Raw genomic sequence first — 25,159 nt, forward strand, 5'->3', positions numbered from 1 at the left:
ATATTACCTCCAACTCCTTTACTAGCCCTCGCAGCTGCAGTTAACACAGCTACAATTCCTTCTTTACGTCTCCTTTTTGTTCATCTAGTCTATATTCGTCGTTATCGAAGATATTTTGTAAGTATCTTATTTAATCAACAAGGCTAGCAATGAATCTTGAAATTAGATTAGGCTAGTTCCGGCAACCAATCCTGTTCAGTAGTATCCAGATTTGCTGTCTGCCGTTAATGTGTTATTCTCCGCATATACGGTCATGTAGGTAGGGCGTTGGAATTGTACCTGCTTCCTCTATTTCATGATCTTAAAAGGCTTCTTAATTTAGAATATTGTCTTTTCCTTTCTTCCCAACTTACTTTCATATTTCTTATGGAAGGCCGTCCTTAAATCCCCCCGTGAGGCATCGTTGTCTGGGAATGACATCACCTGTGGATCCATTAGGACATCAATTAGCTCACTGCTCTGTATATTTATAGTCTGTGATGCTATCTTTCCACACTTCTTGTTAAGTGATACATGTATGTTGTTTGCCTTTGCTTTGTTCTCCTTGGCCACGTCCTCTGGCCCCTTAACAGATCAGATAACAGATTGGTAATATCCGAGCAGTCCCATCCTCGATACTCCAGGGGTTACTATTACTGACGTTATATCCACCTCTTGACTATCTCATAGTAAATCTGAAGGCAACATAACAGAACATCAGTTACAGTAACTTCTCTTCTAAATAAGTTACATTAAGAAGTTTTAATTCCAGTCTCTCGAAGTCTTTGAAATACTTTACCTACATCTTTTGTTTGTCTTTCAAAAACACGACTACATACAAAAACATCATCTAGATATGGAATTATCTCTTGCCCCGCAAGTCACAGAGGGCCAATTCTAGAAATTCTGGAGTGCCAAATAACTAAAGTCTAAGCCACTCGTATAGAATCAGTGAATAATAACTTTAATAATAAGTCATAGTACAAATGCCTGTGATGTTTTCACAAAGCGACCACAGACTATAGACGAGGCTGTAAACTTGTTGAACTGGCATTATTCATGCAAGAAGGGGATGAACCAGAAGGGAAACATCATACGAAAACTTTTATTTGAAGAGGATGCCTGTTACAGAGAAGAGGAGTCTGAGAATGATATCAGAAAAGTAAATCAACACCGATTTGTAACAGAAGAGAGACTGACTCAATTCGGGAGAAATTTATCTGACAGAATCACAAAGACAATAATCGACAGTCAGAAACAAACTCTACCGAGGAGCAGGCCTCACACCTTAAACAAGCTTCATCAAGGCAGACCATATGGTAGACAAGTCAGGTGTTACGGATGTCAATAAGAGGGACATTTCGGAAATAATTGTCCGTATGAACGACACGACCAGACTGCTACTAATAAACAAAACAGATCATCACCACGTTGGGCACAACTAAACAGAAAACAACAAAATGGAAAGAGAGATGAAGTAAAGAATAACGCAGACCAAATACATAAAAACTAGATGGAACTTTCACTCTAGTGAAACGTCCAAAAGGAGTAAGAGATGTACAGCAGTTCCTGGGTTTATGTAAAGTTCTATTACAGAAGATTCATACACCACTTCAGTGAGATAGCGCCATGTCTTATAGAGCGGACCAAGAACATACAGTATTCAAGTGGACAGACGAATGTGAAATCAGTTTCAAACAGCTTAAGGATCTTCTTTGTAAACACCAATCCTTGCGTACCCAGGTCCGAAACAAACAAAATGCGTACGATAGCCATCCTCACACTATGAAGACAATATCTAGAAATTCCAAATACACGGTAATACTATTATTGCATATCATATTAATCTAGTTTACTTTTATAACTGATGAGATTTACAATGTATAATTTGTCTAGTATACACACGTACACTTACGTAATTAGTCTAGTGTTTTACATAACAATTACAAATTAACAAAGCCTAGTGAAATCCGTTTTCACCATAGTTGCACCGTTTTCACCACAGTTGCACCGTTTTCACCACAGTTGCACCGTTTTCACCACAGTTGCACACTATCTGCTCTCTGTATACATTTACCCTGGTGACGATAGCTGTATACTTTGTCCTTGTCAAATATTGTGAACTATGAGTTTTCGCCAAGAATGTTGATTACATCATGAAAGCGCGGTATTGGTCTTCTTTGAATGGAATTCTGGTTAAGCGCACGATGATATTCTATATAAATATACATTCCATGGGGGTGGAATATGGCGATGTACTCTTTTGGATCCAACTTCGATCGTTAAGATAGATTATGTAGTCCTTGCCTTCTCTATAAAGAGGTGGTGGGTGAGTTATATGTCCTTCGAACCAATGCATTTTCCATTAACTCAATTGTCAGTTTTATGTCAATAGCATCCCCGCAATCTTAGTATTTTTGGAAAATGCACTGCAGTCTTCTCTCAACATCTGTACCTCTCTCTGGTCTGGTATCCTTATCATCTATTACAATGTCTCGCCATGAGAGCTCTCCAGTTGTCTGACTTCCACGCGTAATGCAATTCTTTCAGAGCATTTTCAGAGATCCCGGGGTTGTATAAAAATGAGTTAATCTCTACTTTTCCAATGGGATTTTGTTTTTCTTTGTGGCGTTTTATGATATATATCATTAATAGCTGAAGTAGTCCTTTTGTCATTGGTGCGCTCTGTAGAGCCTGATGTACCTCTAACTTAATTGCTACCTCCTGAACACCCGTTGACTGTTTGAATGGTTGGTTTAACATTGTGTCATTATTCATAAGAGTTATTATCATCCTCTCTAGATGCAAAGAGAACTTTCTTTCTGCTGGAACTCATATGCTCTGAATACAAATCCTAGCATAGGTTCTTATACAAGAGTGCAAAAGTCTTTGTACAAGCGGTCTTCTCTTGGTAAAATGTCCGTATCATGGTTTGTAAAATTGGTAGTGTCAAACCCTGTTGGCCCTCCAAGTAGCATCACACTCTTCTACCATTGCTTGAGGTAGGAAACATTCAATGCTGTCTACCACATCACTAATGATATATATAAGAGTGCCATGGATCTTATTAAATATCTCCTCCTAGAAGATGCCCAAAAGTGAATGTAAGGAATACGATGACCAGCAGTACTGTACGAAAGCTACCATATTTGACCTATAAGCGCCATACTTCCCCTTCAGTTTCACTTGACCTTGAATTTCTTTTTCAAATTGTTATTGGTCTCTTTAAAGTTACTTGATTTTGTTCAAGCACCGTTGGTGTTTATGGAGTCAAATGCGGTATGTGTAATCATACCTGTTGTTATTTCAATGAAACAAATTATGTCATGAGTCTGGAAGAGACTTTTTTACAATCAAAACGAACAATAGATCCTAAAATAATGAAAAGAACACAGTTGTTTTGCTATTATGGTTTATTGATTACCTGAAACATCTTACAATGATGATAAGATAAACAATGGATGGAGACTAGACTTAAACATCTTTATGGATAATTGAGCATTTATATAATACCTATACGTATTGATGTCTACTGGACAGGTCTGTTAATTAAAATAATTTCAAGTTATGAGCTTATCATAAATACAAGATGGAGATATTTAACCTTTTGATTAAGATAAGTAGAAGTATTTGCCACTTCTATATTGTGTTTTTAGATCAATGTCCAATGATAACCAGCACCAGAGTAAAGCAATTCTATAATAATTCATTTCTTTGTTTAAAACACTTCCCTCTACAAAAATAAATCTCACAAAATCTCACAATGAACTTTTGATTGCAGCCTTAGGCATAGTTCAAATGTCTCTTCAATGTGAATAATCTAGAGATTTTAGCATCATACCAGTAACATCAATTTTTTGTAACCAGTAATTACCAATTGCCTGTGTATTTGCTAACCAGAAAATAACATTCACTCTTATTTTTCATTCAACAAAATGTTTCAGAACTGAATTATCTTCTCAGTGTTACTAATATGGGATTACACTTTCCTGTATTGCTCAAAGGTGAATTGTTTATGGGTAAACGGCCAGACTATGTTAACTAAAAATTAGTACTACAGTTACAAAACCACAGTAATCAATTCAAGTTGAGTGTACATAAATATCTTGTGTTCACTGTTTTGGAAACAAGCAACCAGCTTATATTTATATCAAAAAGGGTTTCTGGGCTGTACGAGGGCAAGTTATCATGATTCAACTGTTATTCTTATAGCATACATTGTGATACAATTTATGGACATTCTGGTACAAATAAATATTCATTCAATTTATATCTTAATAGCAATGTAATAGCATTATAATCTATCGGAGTTACTTCCCTTAGTTTCACTAGAAACAAAGGGAAGTAACTCTGATAGATCAGAATATGCCATAGACATGCACATCTTTAGTAAACAAAAGCACATATAAATGTATAGGATATAATAAATATTTATGCACCGTTAATAACATACAAGTATTATTCGTGAAATGAAATTTTCATAGTCATCCTCATCAAACTGAAAAGCTTTTTATTGGACAAAGCCCGCAGGTATACATCACATACTCCCATTTGGTTGGCTGAGAAAGGTAATTAAACGATGGAAAATCACATATAAATGCTATGGTCTTAATCTAAATGCTGAATATCAATATAATCTGAACATAAAACAACACACATAGTGCAGGTTTGTAATTGATAGAAACCTTTTGTTTATTAAATGAAAAATATAAATATTGCTGGTAACTACATGGATACAGGATATTATATTTCTCATGATAATGTGGGCAATTTTCATTTATGTGGGGTCACTGTCCTAATTAACAGGGTAATTCAGATAAAAATTGTAAGAAGGTGTCTATTAAGTAAAGCTTATATTTATGCCATTGATGTTAATGCTGTGACATTCATCTGATGCTAATTATGGATTAAAAACACCAATAAACTGTGGATTTTATCCAATTATCATTCACCGATATATTGCTGTTTTAAGTGTTAGTCATGAGAGATTTCTCTGTCAACCTTTTTTTGTATGTGGGAAAAAAAGAAAACAAAATTCCCTGGTCTACCTCTAGGGTATTACAACAAAATCCCTGAGAAAAGCCTTGGACTGGACATGAATTACCCCTTAGGTTCTGATTTCAGTGTCACACCAACAAGTTAGATAGAGATTTTATTGGTCAAAATCTAGCAATACCCAAGATCTCCCACCATGAAATTTTTCAAAGGAGATTATATTTACACAAAATATGGTATTATGCACTTATTCTTATCAAAATTAATTATAACATGAATAGTATTTGCTTCAAAATCCCTATAACTTAGTAAAGCTGAAACAACCATCAGTTCGTTTTTCTCCACCTTTTGCAGTTTTCAAAATAAATATGTTTTTGTTGTTGTTATATTTGCTAATTCAATCAATTGATGACATTAATAGAGCCAGATATTGCTTCGTTATGAGATTTTGGGTCATTTTATGTGAGAAATAGATTCATAAAATTAACTTCAGTCAAGTGTTCCTTTAAGTTGGGTCAGAGTTCAAACTTATTAACTGACCACTATAGCACTATTATATGCACTTTGTCCTATACAGCTAACAAACTGGTATCAATTAACCAAAGAGTTGGCCATTGTCTGTGCAGACTGCTAATGAATACCAACAAGCACTGCCTACTTTCAATTCAGATCTACTTATATACACATGTAAGTGGAGTGGTAATGAAAGACAATGGAGGATAAAGCATGCACAAATTTGAACATTTAGTCATGAATATGTTTTCAACATGTGAATGTATATTGATATAATCATATTAAATTCTATATAAATACTAAGATATAGTTTTGAAATGTCTTGAATCTATTCTTAGTCATAGCCACAACATTATGATTGGCATAAACAACTTTTCTAAATGTATACTTGTAGTATTTGTGTCAAAATACATTGGGAGTTTGTAAAATCAAACAAATATGCTAAAAATCTCCATTATGATAACCAAAAGAAGTTATACCTAGTTCTTAATTTCCAATTTGCTTTCATTGATCAGGAATGGGTTTTTTTCATTTCTACTGTCAAAGTAATGGTTCACAATGCTAGATATAACCAGAAATTCTATAGGACCTCCCATAATTCAGAACTGAACACTGAATGTGCAGATAAATTTGTCATTGCACATTATGATTTTGTTTGATTGGGAACTTAACCCAGGACTTTCATTATAAATGGAATTCTGATAATGTAGAACATATGGGTACCATAATAATAGTATTATTATAGTAGTATGAATGCAAGTGGTGGAACATTGAATTGGTGAACATCATGGATAGTGATAACAATTAATAAAAACAAAATTTGCTTGTGAATCATTTGGGTTTGAACTCAATCATTCCTGTAAATCCATTATGAACTATCCCTACAAAAGGGTAAGAAGAGTCCAAATGTGTCTTTCAGGGTGAGTGATCAGTTCAATGAAATCATTTGTTAATGTTGAATGATACACAACCTTTAATTGGATAAATTTGGTCTCAAATAAAGTGACATATTTTGTCACGTAAAGCAACGGAAAATAAACAAAACCAAAAACTGCTAGTCATGGCGACTACCTTTGGTAGGTTGGGTTGGTCTGGGGCGACTTTGTATGGAAAATCTACATACATGTATTTAGAAATTACAATACAGACTTTAATGGAAATGTTCTACAAGTACCTACAAACAATGAAATCAATAGTCTACAGGGCTTCAATATTACATAAACTTACTTTATATGCATGCATAATGTAAAGTTTGTAAATGAACAATAAACCTATGTAGTCTTAATCAAATAAAATATTCACTGGCATAAGTTCCCCCAATAGTCATATTTATGCATGAAAATAAAAACTATCGGTCTATCTTGTATTATGTTATATCAAAATCCACCAATTTGTTACTATCTCATCTTGATAACCTGTTATAGCTAATGCCAGATTAATACATACATATTTATTGTACTGAAAGACTACCAGGTATGCACCTTTATCATCCCATTTACAAACATACTTTTATAATTTACGTTAAACATCTGGGTATCATCCAGGAAGCCCATAGTGTAATATCCATCCTTACTTGAACTTAGAATTACCTATCAATATCAACTGACTATATGGCTATCTGCCAAAGTAATCCAATTTTCACCTTAACCCTCATTCCCCACCCTCCATCCCACCCCCACCTCCAAAAAGTTAACATATCCATAACTTATATCCCTCCCAGATTTTCAGCAATATCCCCCACCTTCTTCCAAAATGCGATTGTAGTATGTGTATACCCTATCCCAATACATATGGCTACCCATCGGCCAAATCTCTACCAAATCAATATCAACATTATCACCACACATCCAGTTCCCAACCCCTTAAAACTATCAGGCATATCAATTTTACAGGAAGTATGAATTTCAAATAATTCTAGCATTTATATTTTCTGTGGTATTAATTATTAGATATGTGCAATCACAAATTGCTAATTTACCAGCCAAAGCTTTTGAAACCCTTGTTAATTCAAATACCACTTTTAGACAAAATTTAAAGCTCACATGATTGTTAAATGGGAATAAAAAGACTAACTTCCATGTTATTTTTGTCATATTACCACACTCAAACATATGTGAAACCAAAAATAACAGGTTCTCTTGCATACATGTAGTAGATAGATGATACAGACTTTTTTCATTTAGACTTTCTAAAGTTTTAAATTGTACATACCACAGCATAAGTGTACAGCACTTATAAATATCACACCAAATCAATCAGATTCCAATTTTGCTGTTTTACAACAGTTACTGATGAGTCCTTAGCTGTTTTAGTGTGTTTCTCAACTTTTAAACAATATCATGCTAGTTTTGACAACTTTTTCAGCTGACCCAGTTGGCTGACAGTCTGTTGTTAAGTGTAAAAGATGATCTCTGGGATCTGGCCATCCTCTACTGAAGTCCCATTGTTGTTGCCAGCTGCGTAGGTGAACTGGAAGGTGACTTTCCCACTCGACACAGACTCATGTGTCACCTTCCTCAGGCCCTTGGCACCGTAATAAGAATCAGGACCCTACAAAGCAATAACAATTTTGTTACATATACAGGTTATCCTGTTATACTAAAATTGACTTTAAGTCCTGTGGTTTTTTAAGGATTACTCCAGAAAATCCTGATCTACAGTTGGTACTCAGCAACTACCAAAGTGGGTTTCAAACTTAGGGGCAAAAGAAGTATAAGGCTAGAGTAAACAAATTTATTAATAGATTTATTCCTTTGTGGTACAATATCAGCTAGCCAAAAATTGATATCTCAGACCTTGTACAATACGACGTTGTTATTACATGTATTTTACTTTTCATAAACATTTTCCAGTTCCACTAAAATCTTAAAAAAATATTTAGTAAATAAAAAAAATGTAAATCATTAAAAGAATTTACGAAATTTTGATTTAATAACTGATTTCTTGTACTTGATTTTGACGTTTGTTTGTACATATATACATTGTATATATATCCTACCTGTGCCACGTATATATATCATACACCATAAATGTTATGTATTTAACTCAGAAGCACCAATAGATAAATGGTATGGTATATAATCTTGAGAATACCACATACGATGTAATAATTAGTATTGTATATAATCTTAAATTTACCTTCAGGGTACCACATGCGGTGTAATAATTAGTATTGTATATAATCTTAGATTTACCTTCAGGGTACCACATGCAGTGTAATAATTAGTATTGTATATAATCTTAAATTTACCTTCAGGGTACCACATGCGGTGTAATAATTAGTATTGTATATAATCTTAAATTTACCTTCAGGGTACCACATGCGGTGTAATAATTAGTATTGTATATAATCTTAAATTTACCTTCAGGGTACCACATGCGGTGTAATAATTAGTATTGTATATAATCTTAAATTTACCTTCAGGGTACCACATGCGGTGTAATAATTAGTATTGTATATAATCTTAAATTTACCTTCAGGGTACCACATGCGGTGTAATAATTAGTATTGTATATAATCTTAAATTTACCTTCAGGGTACCACATGCGGTGTAATAATTAGTATTGTATATAATCTTAAATTTACCTTCAGGGTACCACATGCGGTGTAACTGGTGTTAGGCAAGATCTCTACCGGCTCTTTGAACATGACACGAAATGTGGAGTTAGATCCATCGCACTGGAAGCTAGAATCATTTTGTCCCATAACTTTCCCAGTATCTGACTGAATTATCTGCAAGAATATATAATTAAGATGGTATTAATATTGATTGCTGAGCTGCAACTGGGAAGCAGACTCTCCAGTAAACTCAGCATCAGTCAAAGCCAAATTACCAAGGACTTACATGTTTACAATATACTACACAAAACCCCATACAAAGATTTTCTAGAAATGCTATCTCTTCTATTTATATCACCATCTGCTGATCCTGATCTATTTCATTTTCAATGACTGTATATCCATATACATGTAGAGTATTTTATGTAAAGGAGCTTGTAATAATTTCACAATGCAAATTCATGATTATGTGTTGACATATTTACCTGTATGTTAACAGCATACTCATGAGGCCCATGTATACTTCCATATAGACAAAATCCAACCACAAAAATCCTCCTGTTCACCATAAACCTAATTTCACAATTCAAATTCATGATTATGTGTTGACATATTTACCTGTATGTTAACAGCATACTCATGAGGCCCATGTATACTTCCATATAGACAAAATCCAACCACAAAAATCCTCCTGTTCACCATAAACCTGAATACAAAGCATATGTTCACCATAAACGGTAATCTGAATACAAACCATATGTTCATGTTATTTAAGTATACTCAGGATAAACATTATAATCAAATGTAAAAATGAGATAAATTTTTGCTACACAAAGTATAAACTTATTTGATATACAAACAGATTCACAATGGTAGTTGTTTTACCTGTTATGAAGATTCAGAGGGTAATTGTTATACCTGAAGTGTAGCCAGAGGTCAGTACACAAATCATGGATCAAATATATGCCGTGATGTTCCTAATCCATCAAAGAGCTCAAGGGATATATATGTATATATATTGTAATTTTCCTGAATCATACACAACTACGTACATATATACATAGTGTAAAATTATAAATGACCAGCTAGCTATTATAGTTTACCTGATTCTATCACTGGTACCACTGTATCCCCAGCGACTCTCTATCTGACAGAAGCGAGATACAACCTGCTCCTTGCCAGTAAGACAGCAGCGAGGCTTGTCTAGGAAAGCAATCTGAGGTTTAGGGTTGACGGTGAAGTAGAGAAAAAGCTGTACTACTTCACGATCTTCCAGTAGTCCCCCCTGGGCGGCACCTTGAGCAAATTCTTCCACACTCATCAGAGGAAACCGGATCAACCTTAAACTCCTTCCCAGAACTAATCGTTGATTGTCAGGTGTTGGAGATATATTTCTCCTGGCACATTCTGCTTCTCCCCAGCGACACACAGCAGCAAACAGCTTACATTCTCGTATACCTAGGGTATCCCTTTCTAGTACTACACACAGTGTGTCATTGTCAATGTCTGTAAAGCCATCTGCCACCAGTGCCTCCGATGTATTTTTATCAATGGTTTCTAGACAAAGTGCTGCCAGTTGAGGCTCATCAAATAGTCTGGCCTGTGTCAGCAACATAAATGCATTGTCACTACTTAAGTTACGCTTCAGAAATTCCACACATGCCTTCTCTAAAGCAGGAACAGCATACTTCTTGGCGGTGTACAAAGTAGTCATAACAGTGTCCGAACAAATCTGCACTTCATCAGAGTAAAGAAATTTCAATAGAGCCAGAAATGCTCCTGGCTCTACATCAGGAATTTCAATCACATCGTCTTTGGTTGCCATTGGACCATTAAACTGAGCATCGAAAACAGCACTACCGACTGAAAGTACAAATTTATGGGCTGGTATCTTTTGCTGGTTAGGCGGTGTACCAACCAAGAAATGAATGTCACTCATGATTTCTGTGTTAAATAGGTAAGCCAGTCTCTCTTTTACTGTTGTCTTAGTTGACTGCCAGTTGTACTGAGCATTACCATGTCCATGTGCAGTTCCTGGGAGCTTCTCGTTATCTGAGAATGTGTATGTCCCTGACGGATGTGTTACTGACAAAATGGCACCACTGCTAGTTGTAGTGGACAGAGAGGTTTCACTAGCTGTTTTCAGAAATTGATTGTGTGCAACATCTTCATGATGAAAACTAGAACTAGAGCCATTTCCATTTCCTGAGGCCAGACTACTGGTGTCGGAGGATGGAGAAGAGGAAAGTGGAGGTGTGTTGACCGAGGGTAAATTCTGTTGTGTGGTGACGGGCGACTGGGGGTTTTTCTTGTTAGCAGTCTGTTGGTTTTGATTTGTACACAAGTTCTTGGCTGCCTCCTCCTGATTCTTACTCGGCTCAGCACTTTTTCTGTCTTTTCGTGGGGGTCTGTTGTTGTCCTCCATTATTACATGTCATTGGGAATTGTCAAAGGATGGAAAACAGAGCAGAGAATCACCTGAAACAGAAAGAAAAACCATTCTAAGTCTATAATGGCATGTAAACCTCCAGCTGATTCTCTCTCATTACAAAATAAGTGAGTCGTGCCCACTGGGTTCATGCAAATGGGAGTATTCAGCTTTGGGGGGAATATGAAAGATATCTTTTAGAATAATTAAAGACTAATATTTTATATTGGAGAAAGACGAGACAAACTATAATGTAGTTTGGCTGGACTGGGTTGATCAACAGTATGTGTTTAGCTAAATTGTTAAAGCATCTAGCTTTCATCCCAATTTACAGTTTTTGGCACCCACGTTGGGCGCTTACTTTGTAACAGGATAGGAGAAAATGTAGCGGCCAAACCGGAATTATAACCTGGGACCTCTGAACAATACCCGAATGCTCTAAGGAAACGCTTGGTCTGTAACATTAATGTTAAGTTACCGTTTAACTTGTGCTGTTGTTTACACGTGATTCAACTTGATGGAAGTCTATCACCATACCACCGGCATGTTGTCGCTGGACCAGCTAATGGGCAGTGATATAGTGAGAGTCTTGCTAATACAGGATATGTATATATCTGGCTCAGTTACAGTACCCTTCAAAAATGTCAGGGCTACTGAGAAACTGTCACTACTTTAATTTACTAAGTAGAGGAAACTGTCTCCGACTGAAACCTGGAGATAACATGTTGGGGACACTCCCGTATCTGCAGAATAATCCTGCATTTGAGTAACAGTCCTGTTTTTGAGGGATAAATTTGTTATGCAAATGCAGGATTTTGTGAAATTAAAATGGATAAAGTTGTTTTAAAAATTTGTATCAAAAAAGAGTGTCATAATTTTTAGATAGCCATATAACTGATTATATTGAAGACTATGTTTTTGTGTCTGAACTATTGAATTCTATTATCTCACTTTGTCATAAAGTGACAATTACTGTGCTCTCTATATACACTTCAGTGTATAGCCATCAGGGAAATTTAGTGCAAATGTCATGGTTGATTGAATTTTACCTGTGTTCTATCTTTATCCCCATAGTAAGCAATAGAGGTGATTTTGTTTTTGACTTTAACAAACATTTAGATAATAAAATTTGTTTTCATTTAAGTAATTATGTGGAAAGTTGTATTAGTGAATGTGATGTTGCCATGTAAAAAAATATGATGCCCTTTTTTGATAAACATATTATCCGTTTTCATTGAACAGAATTCTGTATTTGTGTAACAAAATTATTCCTCATATACAGGACTGTTACTCAAATGCAGGACTATCCTGCATTTACGGGAGTGTCCCCAACCTGGATATAATGTCTACACGTGTGTGCACGCCTACGCAGGGTTGACATTTACCCGACATGGACTCACGCAACTGGCAAGGTATGTGTCTCTGATAAAAACACCCTTGTCAAATATTAGGCCCGAATCACTACAGTTCTACCATAGCGCTCCCTGGTTGAATCCCCCTGGTCACCAATGACAATTTTAATACTGTGTACAAACCACATCGACCAACCCCACTCCCCCCCCCCTTTACAATTGTATTTTTTTCCTTTTCACAACCCTTTCCCCCTTTTCTCTCAGCATCTTACTTAGTCTGCTAAAACTGACCATAATCACAGGCTAAAAATTCTGACTGATCGCCTGTCAGTCAGTTTTTTAAGCCTGTGATTATGATCAGTTTTAGCGGTCTACATCTTACTCTTAATGCAATTAGTTGATTAACTTATGGTGCATAACCTCTCACAAATATATAAAATATATCACATTCACTCAGATGACAATATTATCACGAATGTTGAAACCTCAAGATATGTACCAAAGGATGGGGCCAAACGTTTGCTTGATGAATTACTTCCTGTCAAACTCCTGACTCCTGTTATTTTTTTTCTTTTCTTTTTATATTTCGCCAATTTACAACATAATCTATCTATTTAAAACGCCTTGTGCACAATTCCTGTTCATTTCCAACCTCTTACCTCGATTACATCTTCTTCTTCAACTAAATGATATCGAAAACAGAGAAGTAGCTAAATCTGGGCTCTCGTCGTAAAGAATGTTTGCAGAGCCAAAAATAACAACAATGGTAAAGAAAAAGAGGAAGAAGATTAAAATGTCTGAGCATGCGCAAAGCGTGCGGCTTCTAGCCGGAAGTAAATAAACGAGACTTGCACAACATGAGTAAAACATCAGTCTTTAGTGGAAATCCAACACATGCAACCCCCTAAACACTTCGTCTAGCACGATCAAAGATGTCTGCAAGACAAAAGAAATTTGAAGATGACATAAAAACTGCCATTCAACTAATTGCAGAAGAAAAATGGCCAGTTTACAGTAAGTGAAAGTAAAAAGGCGTTCTTGTAATGATGACGTTAGGGCCTACTGGTTAGCGGGTGTTTGTAAACACACAGTAGTATTCCCAATATAAAGAATGAAGCCGGTAGCAAAACGTATTGATGATAGAAATGTTTGCTCAAGATGATAAATATTTTGTTTATTAATCTGGTGTAAATATAAATTCGATATGATCATTATCATTTCTTAGAAACAACACCTTACTTTCACTATCTAATAGTCTAATTGTTTAATTTGAAATGATCCACTGATTGAAAAACTAATCAGGAAAAAAGAATATTGTATCAAATGTCTTATTATTAAATTGATGTCAAACGATAACTGTAAAAAATTTAATATTTTTCTACATTTGTATATGGGTTTCCCATGCAATTCAATATACTTTTTTTGATGTCATCTGACCCAAAGGGTCAGGATGATCTATTGTCATCATGCACCGTCCGTCGTTGTCCGCTGTGCGCCATGCGTCGTGCACCGTTCGCTGTGCGTAAACTTTTCATTCAAACGACTTCTTCTCAATAACCGAAAGGCCAAGGGTACTGATATTTGGCCTGTATCATGCTGGGATTTATAAGGGCTACCAAGTTTGTTCAAATGAATGACTTTGACCTTCATTCAATGTCACAGGGGTCAAAAAGGCTACAATCTTTAAACAACTTCTTTTCAAGACCTAGAAGGCCCAGGGTACTGATATTGGGCCTGTAGCATGCTGGGATGAAGGGCTACAACTTCTTGTCAATAACTAAGAGGCTTGAAGACCTGATATGCTTGGATGAAGGGCTATCAAGTTTGTTCAAATGAATGACCTTGATCTTCAGGAATCCCTCAAGGTCACAGGGGTCAAATAGGCTAAAATCTTTAAAAAACTTTCTTCTTAATAAACAAGAGGCATAGGGACCTGATATTGGGCCTGTGACATGCTGGGAGAAAGGGCTACCAAGTATGTTCAAATGAATTACCTTGACCTTCATTTAAGGTCACAGGGGTAAAATAAGTGAAAAGCTTTAACCTACTTCTCCTTAATAACCAATAGGCTGAGAAACATGATACATGTATAAGGCCTGTGATATGCGCTGGTAGGAACGATTACCAAGTTTGTTAAAATGAATGACCTTGACCTTTATTCAAGGTCACAGGGGTCAAATAGGCTAAACTAGCTTCATACAACTTCTGCTTAATAACCAAGAGGCCTAGGAACCTGATATTAGGCCTGTGACATGCTGGGATGAATGGCTATAAAGTTTATTCACAAACATGATCTTGACCTTCATTCAAGGTCACAGGGGTCAATAAGGCTAAAACCTTTAAACAACTTCTTAATAATTTTGAGGTATAGAGACCAGATGTTAGGCCTGTGACATGCTGGGATGAAGGGCTATCAAATTTATTTACTTACATGACATTGACCTTCATTTATGGTCCCAGAAGTCAAATAGGCTGAAATCTTTAAACGACTTATTCTTAAGAACAAAGAGGCATAAAAAGACCTGATATTGGGTCTGTGGCATGCTGGGATGAATGACTACTAAGTTTGTTCAAATGAATGACCATGACCTTTAATCAAGGTCACAGGGGTCAATTAGGCTGAAATCTTAAACGACTTCTTAATAACCAAGACGCATAGGGACCTGATATTGGGCCTATGACATGCTAGGATGAAGGGCTAGTAAGTTTGTTCACATATATGACCTTGACCTTCATTCAAGGTCACAGGGGTCAAATAGGCTGAAATATCTTGATACAACTTCTTCTTAATAACCAATTCAAGAGGACTAGAGACCTAATATTTGGCCAGTGACATACTGGGTGGAAGGACACCAAGTTTGTACAAATTTATGACCTTGACCTTCATTTAAAGTCACAGGGGTCAAATAGTCTAAAATCTTTAAACGACTTCTATTTTTAAATAACTGTGAGGCATAGAGACATGATATTGGGCTTGTGATATACTAGGATGATCGGCTACCAAGTTTATTTGTTAAGTATGAACATGATTACCAGATAGCAGGTGAGTGATTAAGGCCCATTGGGCCCTTGCTTAACGGATTCTTTGCCTTCCAGTAAAGTCTGCGGGTGCATTTACAGGCATATTCTTAAACTTTCCAATTCATAGACAGTTCTTTAACAGTTATATAGGCCTAAAATTTGAAATGAAAAAACAAACTGCTAAAATAAATACCTTATGATATCCCTGGCAGTTCTATCAAATATGTTTAGATGGCAGAAATGAATACATGTATTGATTTTCATGTTGAAGCTTACAAATGATTTTTTTAAAAGAATCATTTGATTGATGTTAGAAAGGAAACATGTTTATATCCATAAGCATTTCATTCATTACAATCTTCTTCAGAAGTACCACCATCTGGATTATACAGAACAAAAACTTTAATTCAAATAACAAAAAGTATTGTTTTTTATGGTAGTTCTGAATCAAAGAAATTATTATAGCTAGTCTAGCTATCTGTCATCTTTAAAAGAAACAAATGCTAAACTTCTTTAGTATGTTCGTTAGGTTAGGGAATTCAGCAAGTGTTGTTTTTAGTCTTGCATTAAAAACATACATGAGCACGCACGCACTGACAATGATGGTGGTTGTGCAATCGGTGAGAATCCCATTTAGATTTGGCTTATTATACATAATATAGTGATCCTCTTGAGATTTTTAATTTTAGCAAAAAATCCAGCATTGGTTATTGATGGATTGATCGAGGCCTATGTAATTAAACTGTCACTTTCAACATATATGCAAAATGTTATGTATATATATATATATATATAAAAAATAAAAGTCAACGACTTTCCTCTTGTACATTCACCATTTCATGATGGCTCTTCAGGAAGAGCCATCATGAAATGGTGAATGTACAAGAGGAAAGTTGTTGACTTTTATTTTTTATATATTCAACTCTACATGGACACACACTTTTTTCTTGGTATATATATATATATATATAGACTTTTCTGTGATGTAACCTCTAAGTGTATACATTTGATTAATACCCCTCATTTTCTTTTTTTCTTACAGATTTTGAAATTGCAGGAAAATCCCTTACATTCAAGTTAAATAGAAATGCTGATTTAGTTGAGTTTTCTATTGAAACGTCAGATGAATACCCTGGTAAGTGAATTTCAATACACAGATATGACATTCTGATAGTTGTTATGTACCAGTATACATACAAATAATATGATAAATTATAATATATAGGACATACTGATACTTGTTATGTACCAGTACACGTACAAATAATATGATAAATTATAATATATATGACATACTGATACTTGTTATGTACCAGTACACGTACAAATAATATGATAAATTATAATATATATGACATACTGATACTTGTTATGTACCAGTACACATACAAATAATATGATATATTATAACATATGACATACTGATACTTGTTATGTACCAGTACACGTACAAATAATATGATAAATGTAATATATATGACATACTGATACTTGTTATGTACCAGTACACGTACAAATAATATGATAAATTATAATATATATATGACATACTGATACTTGTTATGTACCAGTACACGTACAAATAATATGATATATTATAATATATATGACATACTGATACTTGTTATGTACCAGTACACGTACAAATAATATGATAAATTATAATATATATGACATACTGATACTTGTTATGTACCAGTACACGTACAAATAATATGATAAATTATAATATATATGACATACTGATACTTGTTATGTACCAGTACACATACAAATAATATGATAAATTATAATAATTATAATATATCTTCATGATTGTGTAATTACTTTAATTGTAATAATTTTTGTCTCTTATTATTTTCTACTGAAAATGTAAAGGGATCATATTAACATACATATTTAGAATCATTAATTGATACCGTGTAGTGGTGCTCTAATTCAATGATCATTGATGTCATAGTTGACTATAGGGATATCAGACAGCAGGTTCTGTAAAGCCATTTGTCTGCCATTTCCTGTTCTGCATCCACAACATCTGTACAACCAGTAGGCATAGAGATTAAATATCATTTACTATCTAAATAATGGAAATTTGTCAAACTACCTATTATGATGTATACCATCATGGACAACAAGACTTTTGAAATATCCCTAGTCTGTTGATGCAGAATATATTGCGTGAGAAAGTTATTTATGATCTAATTATATATATAATATGGTTATTTTTTCCATTTTTTTTCCAGAAAACACATTTATCTACAAAGGTGGTGATTTCAGTAATCCAGTTATAAGTAATAACGCTATTCCTACTATTGTTTCCAATTGTGTCAATTGTTCAGGTAGGTAATCTTTGTAACTTTATGTATGTTCATATAAAGCCAGATGTTATTTCCTTCAACTACCTGTCAATTAGCACTGTGTAGAACATGTGTTGTGCCTCTTGTACATACTGAAAATGTGAATTCCCTAGAATTTCCTTTTTATTAGCTCACCTAGCCCGAAGGGCTGGTGAGCTTATGTCATGGCGCGGCGTCCGTCCTCCATCGTCCGACGTCCGTCCGTCCGTAATTTGAGGTAAATTCTTAAAATCGCAACTAGTCATAGAGTTCTGCATGGATTGTAACCAAATTTTGCCACAAACATCCTTAGGGGAAGGGGAACAGAACTTGTATAAATTTTGGCTCTGAGCCCCCTGGGGCACGAGGGGCGGGGCCAATTAGGGGAAATAGATGTAAATTCTATAAATCGCTACTAGTCATAGAGTTCTGCATGGACTGTAACCAAATTTGGCCACAAACATCCTTAGGGGAAGGGGAACAGAAGTTGTATAAATTTTGGCTCTGACCCCTGGGGGGCAGGAGGGGCGGGGCCCAATAGGAAAATTCGAGGTAAATCCTTAAAATCGCTACTAGTCATAGAGTTCTGCATGGATTGTATCCAAATTTGGCCACAAACATCCTTGGGGGAAGGGGAACAGAACTTTTATAAATTTTGGCTCTGAGCCCCCGGGGGAAGGAGGGGCGGGGCCCAATAGGGGAATTTGAGGTAAATCCTATAAATCGCTACTTGTCCTAGAGTTCTGCATTGATTGTAACCAAATTTGGCCACAAACATCCTTGGGGGAAGGGGAATAGAACTTGTATAAATTTTGGCTCTGACGCCCCGGGGGCAGGAGGGGCGGGGCTCAATAGGGAAATTAGAGGTAAATATTCAAATTCCTTCAGAAAAGAAACAATGAACCTATATCCAGAACATTACTTGGCATTACAAACCAGGTAAGCGATACAGGCCCTCTGGGCCTCTTGTTCCTTTAGCAAATTAAATTGTACCTTATTTTGTGCACAATAATTTTGTGAAAAGTCTAAATTTTGTTCCATTAATCTCCATCTCAATTTTGTCAACATTTCAATACCATCATCAACTGGCAATATGCTCTCTCACAGTTAATAAGCCTCTTCCTTTTTGTCCAGCTCTTGTATCTGGGCCTACATGTACATTCAGTAATAGGATCCTTCTACTGCTTGTAATTGGTTTTGAACTAGGGTGGTGTTCGGTAAGAAGCCCCCTCCCATAAAGATCATAATGCTTCTTACTAGGGTGGGAGACTTAATGTTGGTAAAATATAGTAATCACTCATACAGCTTATTGAATTGAACACAGTATATTGTTACCTCTCAGACAAAATATAAACAATAAATAATGAAGAGATATTGTTTAACATAAATTATACATTAAGGTATGTAACCCTGGTTAATACTAGCCGCAATATATCGCTCGGCTAGAGAGAACTTCTCTTTAGCTCGATCGGTTGAGCGTCAGACTAGTAATCCAGAGGTCCCGAGTTCGATCCCTGGCAGAGGCAGGTATTAAATTTATTGTAAACCCTGTACCCTGTTACAGGTACAGAAGTCAACACTCCACAAACATCTTTAGTACAGCGCACTATCAGTATGGAATCTGAGGATTCAAATTATGAAGATGCTGCGTCCAACCTCGGCGACTCAGATAACGACAATCAGGATGAGGATATGGATGATTATTACAATGACGAGGTGAGTTGACAGCTGCAGTGAGGAGTTGAAATATTATTCACATGAACAAGAGGAAGGATTAAGTTACTCTACAGTCCTAACAGTTGATAGTAACAAAGATGTTTTCATAATGTGGCACAGCTCTTTATGAAGTTAAGATCAACTATTTTTGAGCTTGAAAAACCAAAACAACACATATAATATAACCTAACCTTTTTTTATAAATGATACAACAGTTCAATGAATATGTAATATCAGTGTAGAATCTACTGTTGATTAAAAGGTATAGACTAGAAAATACATAATGTTTAATCTACATGTGTTTTAATATTTTAATATTTTGAAATGTAGGAAATGTCAATGGAAGTGGGGATCAACCCATTACTGGATACAGACATGGAAAAACTAATTGGTATCCATGGAGACAGCGTAGTTAGTTACAGGTAAATTGATGTCATAGCTTTGTATTCAAGGAGATAGCATACTTAGCTACAGGTAAATTGATATCATATATAGCTTTGTAGCCATGCAGATAGCATACTTAGTTACAGGTAAATGTATTATCACTAACCTGTAGTATCCATGGATACAGTTTACTAAGTTACAGGTAAATTGATGCCATAACTTAGTATCCATTAGGAACAATATTCTTTGTTTTTATGTTCATGTTATACACAGACATTCAAAGCAAACTTGATTTGTTTAGTATTTGTTTGGTTCTTATCAACAAAGCTGGGGTTTTTTACCAGCAACAATTTGATTTCATATCTACTATTTCCTTGAAAGGTTATTGGATTCCATAGATGAAATTGACATAGAACTAAGCATAGAATTGGCTGGATTTATAGCGGTAAGTCTAGTACAAATTAATTTGTAACTTTATTATCTTCACAATTGCTTGATTCTAAGGCACAATAAGCAAATTATAACATGCTAGTTAATGTGAAAAGCATTAAAAGACATTCATAAGTGAAAGATTTGGAAATTTTTTTTTCTTAAATTCAAAGACAGATTGTAATGCTGCCAAAATTTGATCAGGCATGAATTAAACTGGTCTTAAATGATACATCAGAACATTGTCCTGTTAAATGTACAACTGTATGATATCTAACTTATCTTCAGAGAATTCAAAATTGAAATTCTTCCATTTTCAGAAAGAAATAACTGAGGCATGGGGATTAAATAGTGAAGAACCTTTAGTGGTCAGAATACACCTGTCACTAACGACTTACCTGGATACACCTAGTAAGTAGGAACACACCTGTTAGTTGTCAGAATACATCTGTCACTAACAACTTACCTGGATACACCTAGTAAGTAGGACACACCTGTTAGTGGTCAGAATACACCTGTCACTAACGACTGACCTGGATACACCTAGTAAGTAGGACACACCTGTGAGTGGTCAGAATACACCTGTCACTAATGACTTACCTTGATACACCTAGTAAGTAGGTCACACCTGTTAGAGGTCAGAATACACCTGTCACTAATGACTTACCTGGATACACCAAGTAAGTAGGACACACCTGTTAGTTATCAGAATACACCGGTCACTAACGACTTACCTGGATACACCTAGTAAGTAGGACACACCTGTGAGTGGTCAGAATACACCTGTCACTAACAACTTACCTTGAGACACCTTTTAAGTAGGCCACACCTGTTAGTTGTCAGAATACACCTGTCACTAACGACTTACCTGGATACACCTAGTAAGTAGGACACACCTGTGAGTGGTCAGAATACACCTATTACTAACAACTTACCTTGATACACCTTGTAAGTAGGCCACACCTGTTAGTTGTCAGAATACACCTGTCACTAACGACTTACCTGGATGCATTTAGTAAATAAAACATCCTGTGACATATCACAAGGACTTTTTGAAAATGTTAAAAAGTCATAACATCAAGAAAAGGGTTTATCGAACTCAATACTCATGTAGTATAGTATCCAAAAAAATTTTTTGATAATAAGCTTTGTCTCATATCAAGATTTGGATTGAACTTGTGATTGTTGGTGTTTTCAGATCCCCCTAAAGTAGAAGCGTTTCAGCCATCAAAAAAAGAGAAATGTGGAGTTGGCAGTCAGATGAGGAAGTAAGTTATACTTTACCTTTACCATGTGCGAGATTTCAGAAGAGACTTGGAAATTAAAAACTAATAGCAGGATGCACAATTACAAATTTGTTAAAAATAGATTGATCATCTTTTTGCTAGAACGATTTTGTTAAAAACACAGGAAATCTATAATCACCAAGGTAATAGGCTGATGTAATTTTGTGAATGTAAAAGTGCTGAAATATATAGTAATATTTGCACTGATACCTCACACTGTAACATCACCCAGATCATTAGCATACAACATCATTATTACAATTGTGTAATAATTAAGACAGTTCCATATTCTTCAATAATAATCCATGTATCCATTCTTTATTGGATTTACTATGATATCAGTGAATGTATTTGGACTATTTTATATGCAGTTTAGACTAGAGTATGTTTTCTCTAATTTGTTGCTTTGAATTTGTCCTGTTGGCATTCATTAGTCCATAACTGCCTTCTAAATGCAGTTTTATACTGAAGTTATACTGCGAATATGATGTATGAACTTGTGTATATTACAGAATCCTAGAGTCTTATCTGTCAGAGAATTGGCCAAAGCTCAGTAATGAGAAGCTAGAAGCTATTCACAACTTCCATGAGAGGACGAAGGGCATGTCTTCTATGGAAACTTCACAGTCCAGGTGAGTTTACCTGTGAATTACCAAAACTGATATCTAATCTTTGTGAGATTACTTGTCTATTTACCTGACTTTCCAATTTATGACCTTGCTTTCTATTCCTGTTTTGAAGTGGCTGCAGAGGCCAAATGGTTGAAATATCTCAACATATTTTCACAAGCCCTCCACCGAGGGTCACAGGTTCAAATGGCATGTTGGGCAGTTGTCCAGTATTGATGCTAGTCAGTGGTTTTCCTCCAAGTACTCCGGCTTTCTTCCACTTATAAACTTGACAATGACTGAATTTATATTCAAACATAATAGCTTTGTGTAAAGAACATCATTAATATATTGAATTTGCAGCAACACTTTGTCATCAGCGCCAATCACTGTTGATGACAGAGATCTGGCCCGCCTGATGGAGATGGGGTTCTCAGACGAACAAGCAAGGAATGCGTTAATACTGAACCGAGGAGACATCCTTAAAGCGTCTAATGATTTGTTCATTAACTCAGATATGTAAGTCTTTGCCTAGGATCTGTCTGCCATGTATCTTCTATAACTCTCTGACTAACTAAGTATATCAGTGAAGCATGGTTAACAAAGCTATAGGAAACTGAGCTTTTCTGGTGTTTGAATACCAACAAAATACCTTGGATTTAATACGGTTTTCAAGCTATGTAAGTCAGTGACGTTCAGCTGTATATTTACATTATAATTGTCTGAACCAGATGTTATTGTGACCAGCATATATGGTTGGTTTAAACAGGTTCCGCATTATACAGGCTGTAATTAAAAAGTGAGAATGTCCAAAAATTCAATGGAGATCAACAGGGCTCTATATTGGACAAGGGTTAGATTTGACAGGTCACACTGTATAACTACAGGAACATCAACATAGTAAGCTGTTGGTAGAATTGTTGAGCTATATGATGTAGTTTTTTAATTTAGGAAGACCGGGTTACTAACACTGTGAATATTCAATAAACAGGAAACAAAGGACAGGTGAGGACCCTGAGAAGTCGGTTAAGGGGCCGCCCGTAAAAGGCACAATGAGACAAACATCACATCCACCAATACTGAAGAAAATCAAACGAGGGTTTGGGCGACAGACAAGTTCAATAGCTACAGCATCAGGTTCAAAAGAGAAGGCGTCTCAAGGTCATACTTCATCAGATCTAACGTTAGTTCCTTCATCCACCTGGCTAGGGAAGAATGCCAAACGAGTCCCTAGTCTGGAACATGGCTTCCTTGTACAGGTAGGTAACCCTGTGTTAAGCATTTCAAGTTTCAGTTATTAATATCTTATTATGATATATATGTATATTATTCTTAGGATTTCCAAACTTTGGCCAAGTGATAAGGAATTCTGACATTCACTTGGTCCTACTGGGTTAATTGTACAGGTTTATAAAGTAGATAATATTATCTTTATCAGAGTTAAATATTTTTAATGTTCAGCAGAAAGCTAGCTCACCTCGTGCTTAGCTAGCCAACTTTATTCATGAGAGTTGAGATATCCCTATGTTCTTTTCAAACCTATATTTAAGTTATAACTATATAATATAAATCAAGTAAGAAAATTAATGAAAATTAAAAGCCTCATGTAAATATAACCCTTATTGCCTTCCTTAATGTGCACATTTCTGTTGCAGCTGTTCCAGTATATACGCCAGAGAATTCCTACCCTTAACGAGTATTGTGTTGTATGTGATGAACCCCATGTCTTTCAGAACGGTGCAATGTTAAAGGTAGTGTATTGTATATATAGAGGTTACACAATGAGTGGTTGTTGGATATGGAATTTATTACACACGAGTGAGTTATTTTTAAAACTTTACAATAGACACGAGCATGAGTGTCTTTTGTAACTTTTAAAAAATAATTTTTGTAACTTTTAAAAAATAATTTATGAGTGTGGAATAAATTTAATATTCAACAACGACGAGTAGTGTGACCTGTTTCTAACACAATCATATTGTTTTTAGCCGATAGAAATACGGCAGGGATACGGTAACTTGTATTTACCGAAATATGCAAATAAGGTGTAGCAATATTTTTATCAGCAAAAAGACACTAATTAGTATTCAAAAGTCATCGTTTTATAAAGAATTCATTGATATCAAATTCTTTTAATTGGGAACATCTTTAGGGTTAAATAATACTCATTGAGTTCAAATCTTCATAGTTGCTTCCAGAAAATGAAACTCTATGTCGGTCTACATGTATACATGTAAAAGCATTCGCACAACACAGCATCATCAATTTCCTGCCAGATAATCATCAAGCCATATTACAATCAAGATCAAGTTCGTTTCATACATGTTAAATCTACGAAACGCATCAGTAAAATTCTTGTCGTTCAAGATGTATTATTAGTACTAAAGGTCAATTTAACATGTATGAAAACGCCACATATTTTGACACAATGACCACGACGCATACGCTTTAATTCCAACAGCAGTTTTGGACGTCAAGCGGCGATCACAACATATAATGACGCCATTTGATTATTGATGACGTGGCACTGAGAAATAAGTAATTCGGTCGAAG

The 25,159-nt window shown here is 35.4% G+C and overlaps 2 protein-coding genes across 3 annotated transcripts in view; one reads left to right on the forward strand and one right to left on the reverse strand.

Moving 5' to 3' along the window:
* Nucleotides 1-3,374: 3,374 nt before the first annotated feature.
* LOC138332927 (BTB/POZ domain-containing protein 1-like) lies at nucleotides 3,375-13,620 on the reverse strand. Of its 2 annotated transcripts, XM_069280965.1 has the most exons (5): nucleotides 13,486-13,620; nucleotides 10,150-11,524; nucleotides 9,665-9,752; nucleotides 9,074-9,220; nucleotides 3,375-8,037 (listed from the first exon to the last, which is right to left on the reverse strand). In XM_069280965.1, the coding sequence occupies exons 2-5, from the start codon at nucleotides 11,469-11,471 to the stop codon at nucleotides 7,879-7,881; spliced, it is 1,716 nt and encodes a 571-aa protein (XP_069137066.1). In that variant the 5' UTR covers nucleotides 11,472-11,524; nucleotides 13,486-13,620; the 3' UTR covers nucleotides 3,375-7,878. The 2 variants fall into 2 exon arrangements, 1 of the variants encoding a protein (XP_069137066.1); XR_011209905.1 differs by lacking the exon at nucleotides 3,375-8,037 and having other exon boundaries at nucleotides 9,084-9,220; nucleotides 9,532-9,752.
* A 14-nt stretch (nucleotides 13,621-13,634) lies between these two features.
* The window catches only part of LOC138332926 (protein mono-ADP-ribosyltransferase PARP6-like), a 33,406-nt gene continuing 21,881 nt past the window's right edge, over nucleotides 13,635-25,159 (forward strand). The window contains exons 1-12 of the mRNA XM_069280964.1: nucleotides 13,635-13,840; nucleotides 16,890-16,982; nucleotides 18,091-18,186; nucleotides 19,748-19,899; nucleotides 20,230-20,321; nucleotides 20,665-20,728; nucleotides 21,033-21,123; nucleotides 21,911-21,980; nucleotides 22,511-22,630; nucleotides 22,970-23,125; nucleotides 23,598-23,865; nucleotides 24,262-24,357. Coding sequence (XP_069137065.1) covers nucleotides 13,759-13,840; nucleotides 16,890-16,982; nucleotides 18,091-18,186; nucleotides 19,748-19,899; nucleotides 20,230-20,321; nucleotides 20,665-20,728; nucleotides 21,033-21,123; nucleotides 21,911-21,980; nucleotides 22,511-22,630; nucleotides 22,970-23,125; nucleotides 23,598-23,865; nucleotides 24,262-24,357 — 1,380 coding nt within the window. The 5' untranslated portion in view covers nucleotides 13,635-13,758. The remainder of the gene's footprint in view (nucleotides 13,841-16,889; nucleotides 16,983-18,090; nucleotides 18,187-19,747; nucleotides 19,900-20,229; nucleotides 20,322-20,664; nucleotides 20,729-21,032; nucleotides 21,124-21,910; nucleotides 21,981-22,510; nucleotides 22,631-22,969; nucleotides 23,126-23,597; nucleotides 23,866-24,261; nucleotides 24,358-25,159) is intronic.

This window comes from Argopecten irradians, chromosome 10, assembly GCF_041381155.1.
Source record: "Argopecten irradians isolate NY chromosome 10, Ai_NY, whole genome shotgun sequence".
NCBI classification, from domain to species: Eukaryota; Metazoa; Mollusca; class Bivalvia; order Pectinida; family Pectinidae; genus Argopecten; species Argopecten irradians.

What these genes read in the sequence shown, in the direction of transcription:
- LOC138332927 (XM_069280965.1), bottom strand. Translation starts at nt 11,471, where the DNA reads ATGGAGGACAACAACAGACCCCCACGAAAAGACAGAAAAAGTGCTGAG. An exon ending in AGTATGCTGTTAACATACAG is followed by an intron (nt 9,221 to 9,664) that starts GTAAATATGTCA and finishes ATATTCTTGCAG; the next exon opens with ATAATTCAGTCAGATACTGG. An exon ending in CCGCATGTGGTACCCTGAAG is followed by an intron (nt 8,038 to 9,073) that starts GTAAATTTAAGA and finishes ATTGCTTTGTAG; the next exon opens with GGTCCTGATTCTTATTACGG.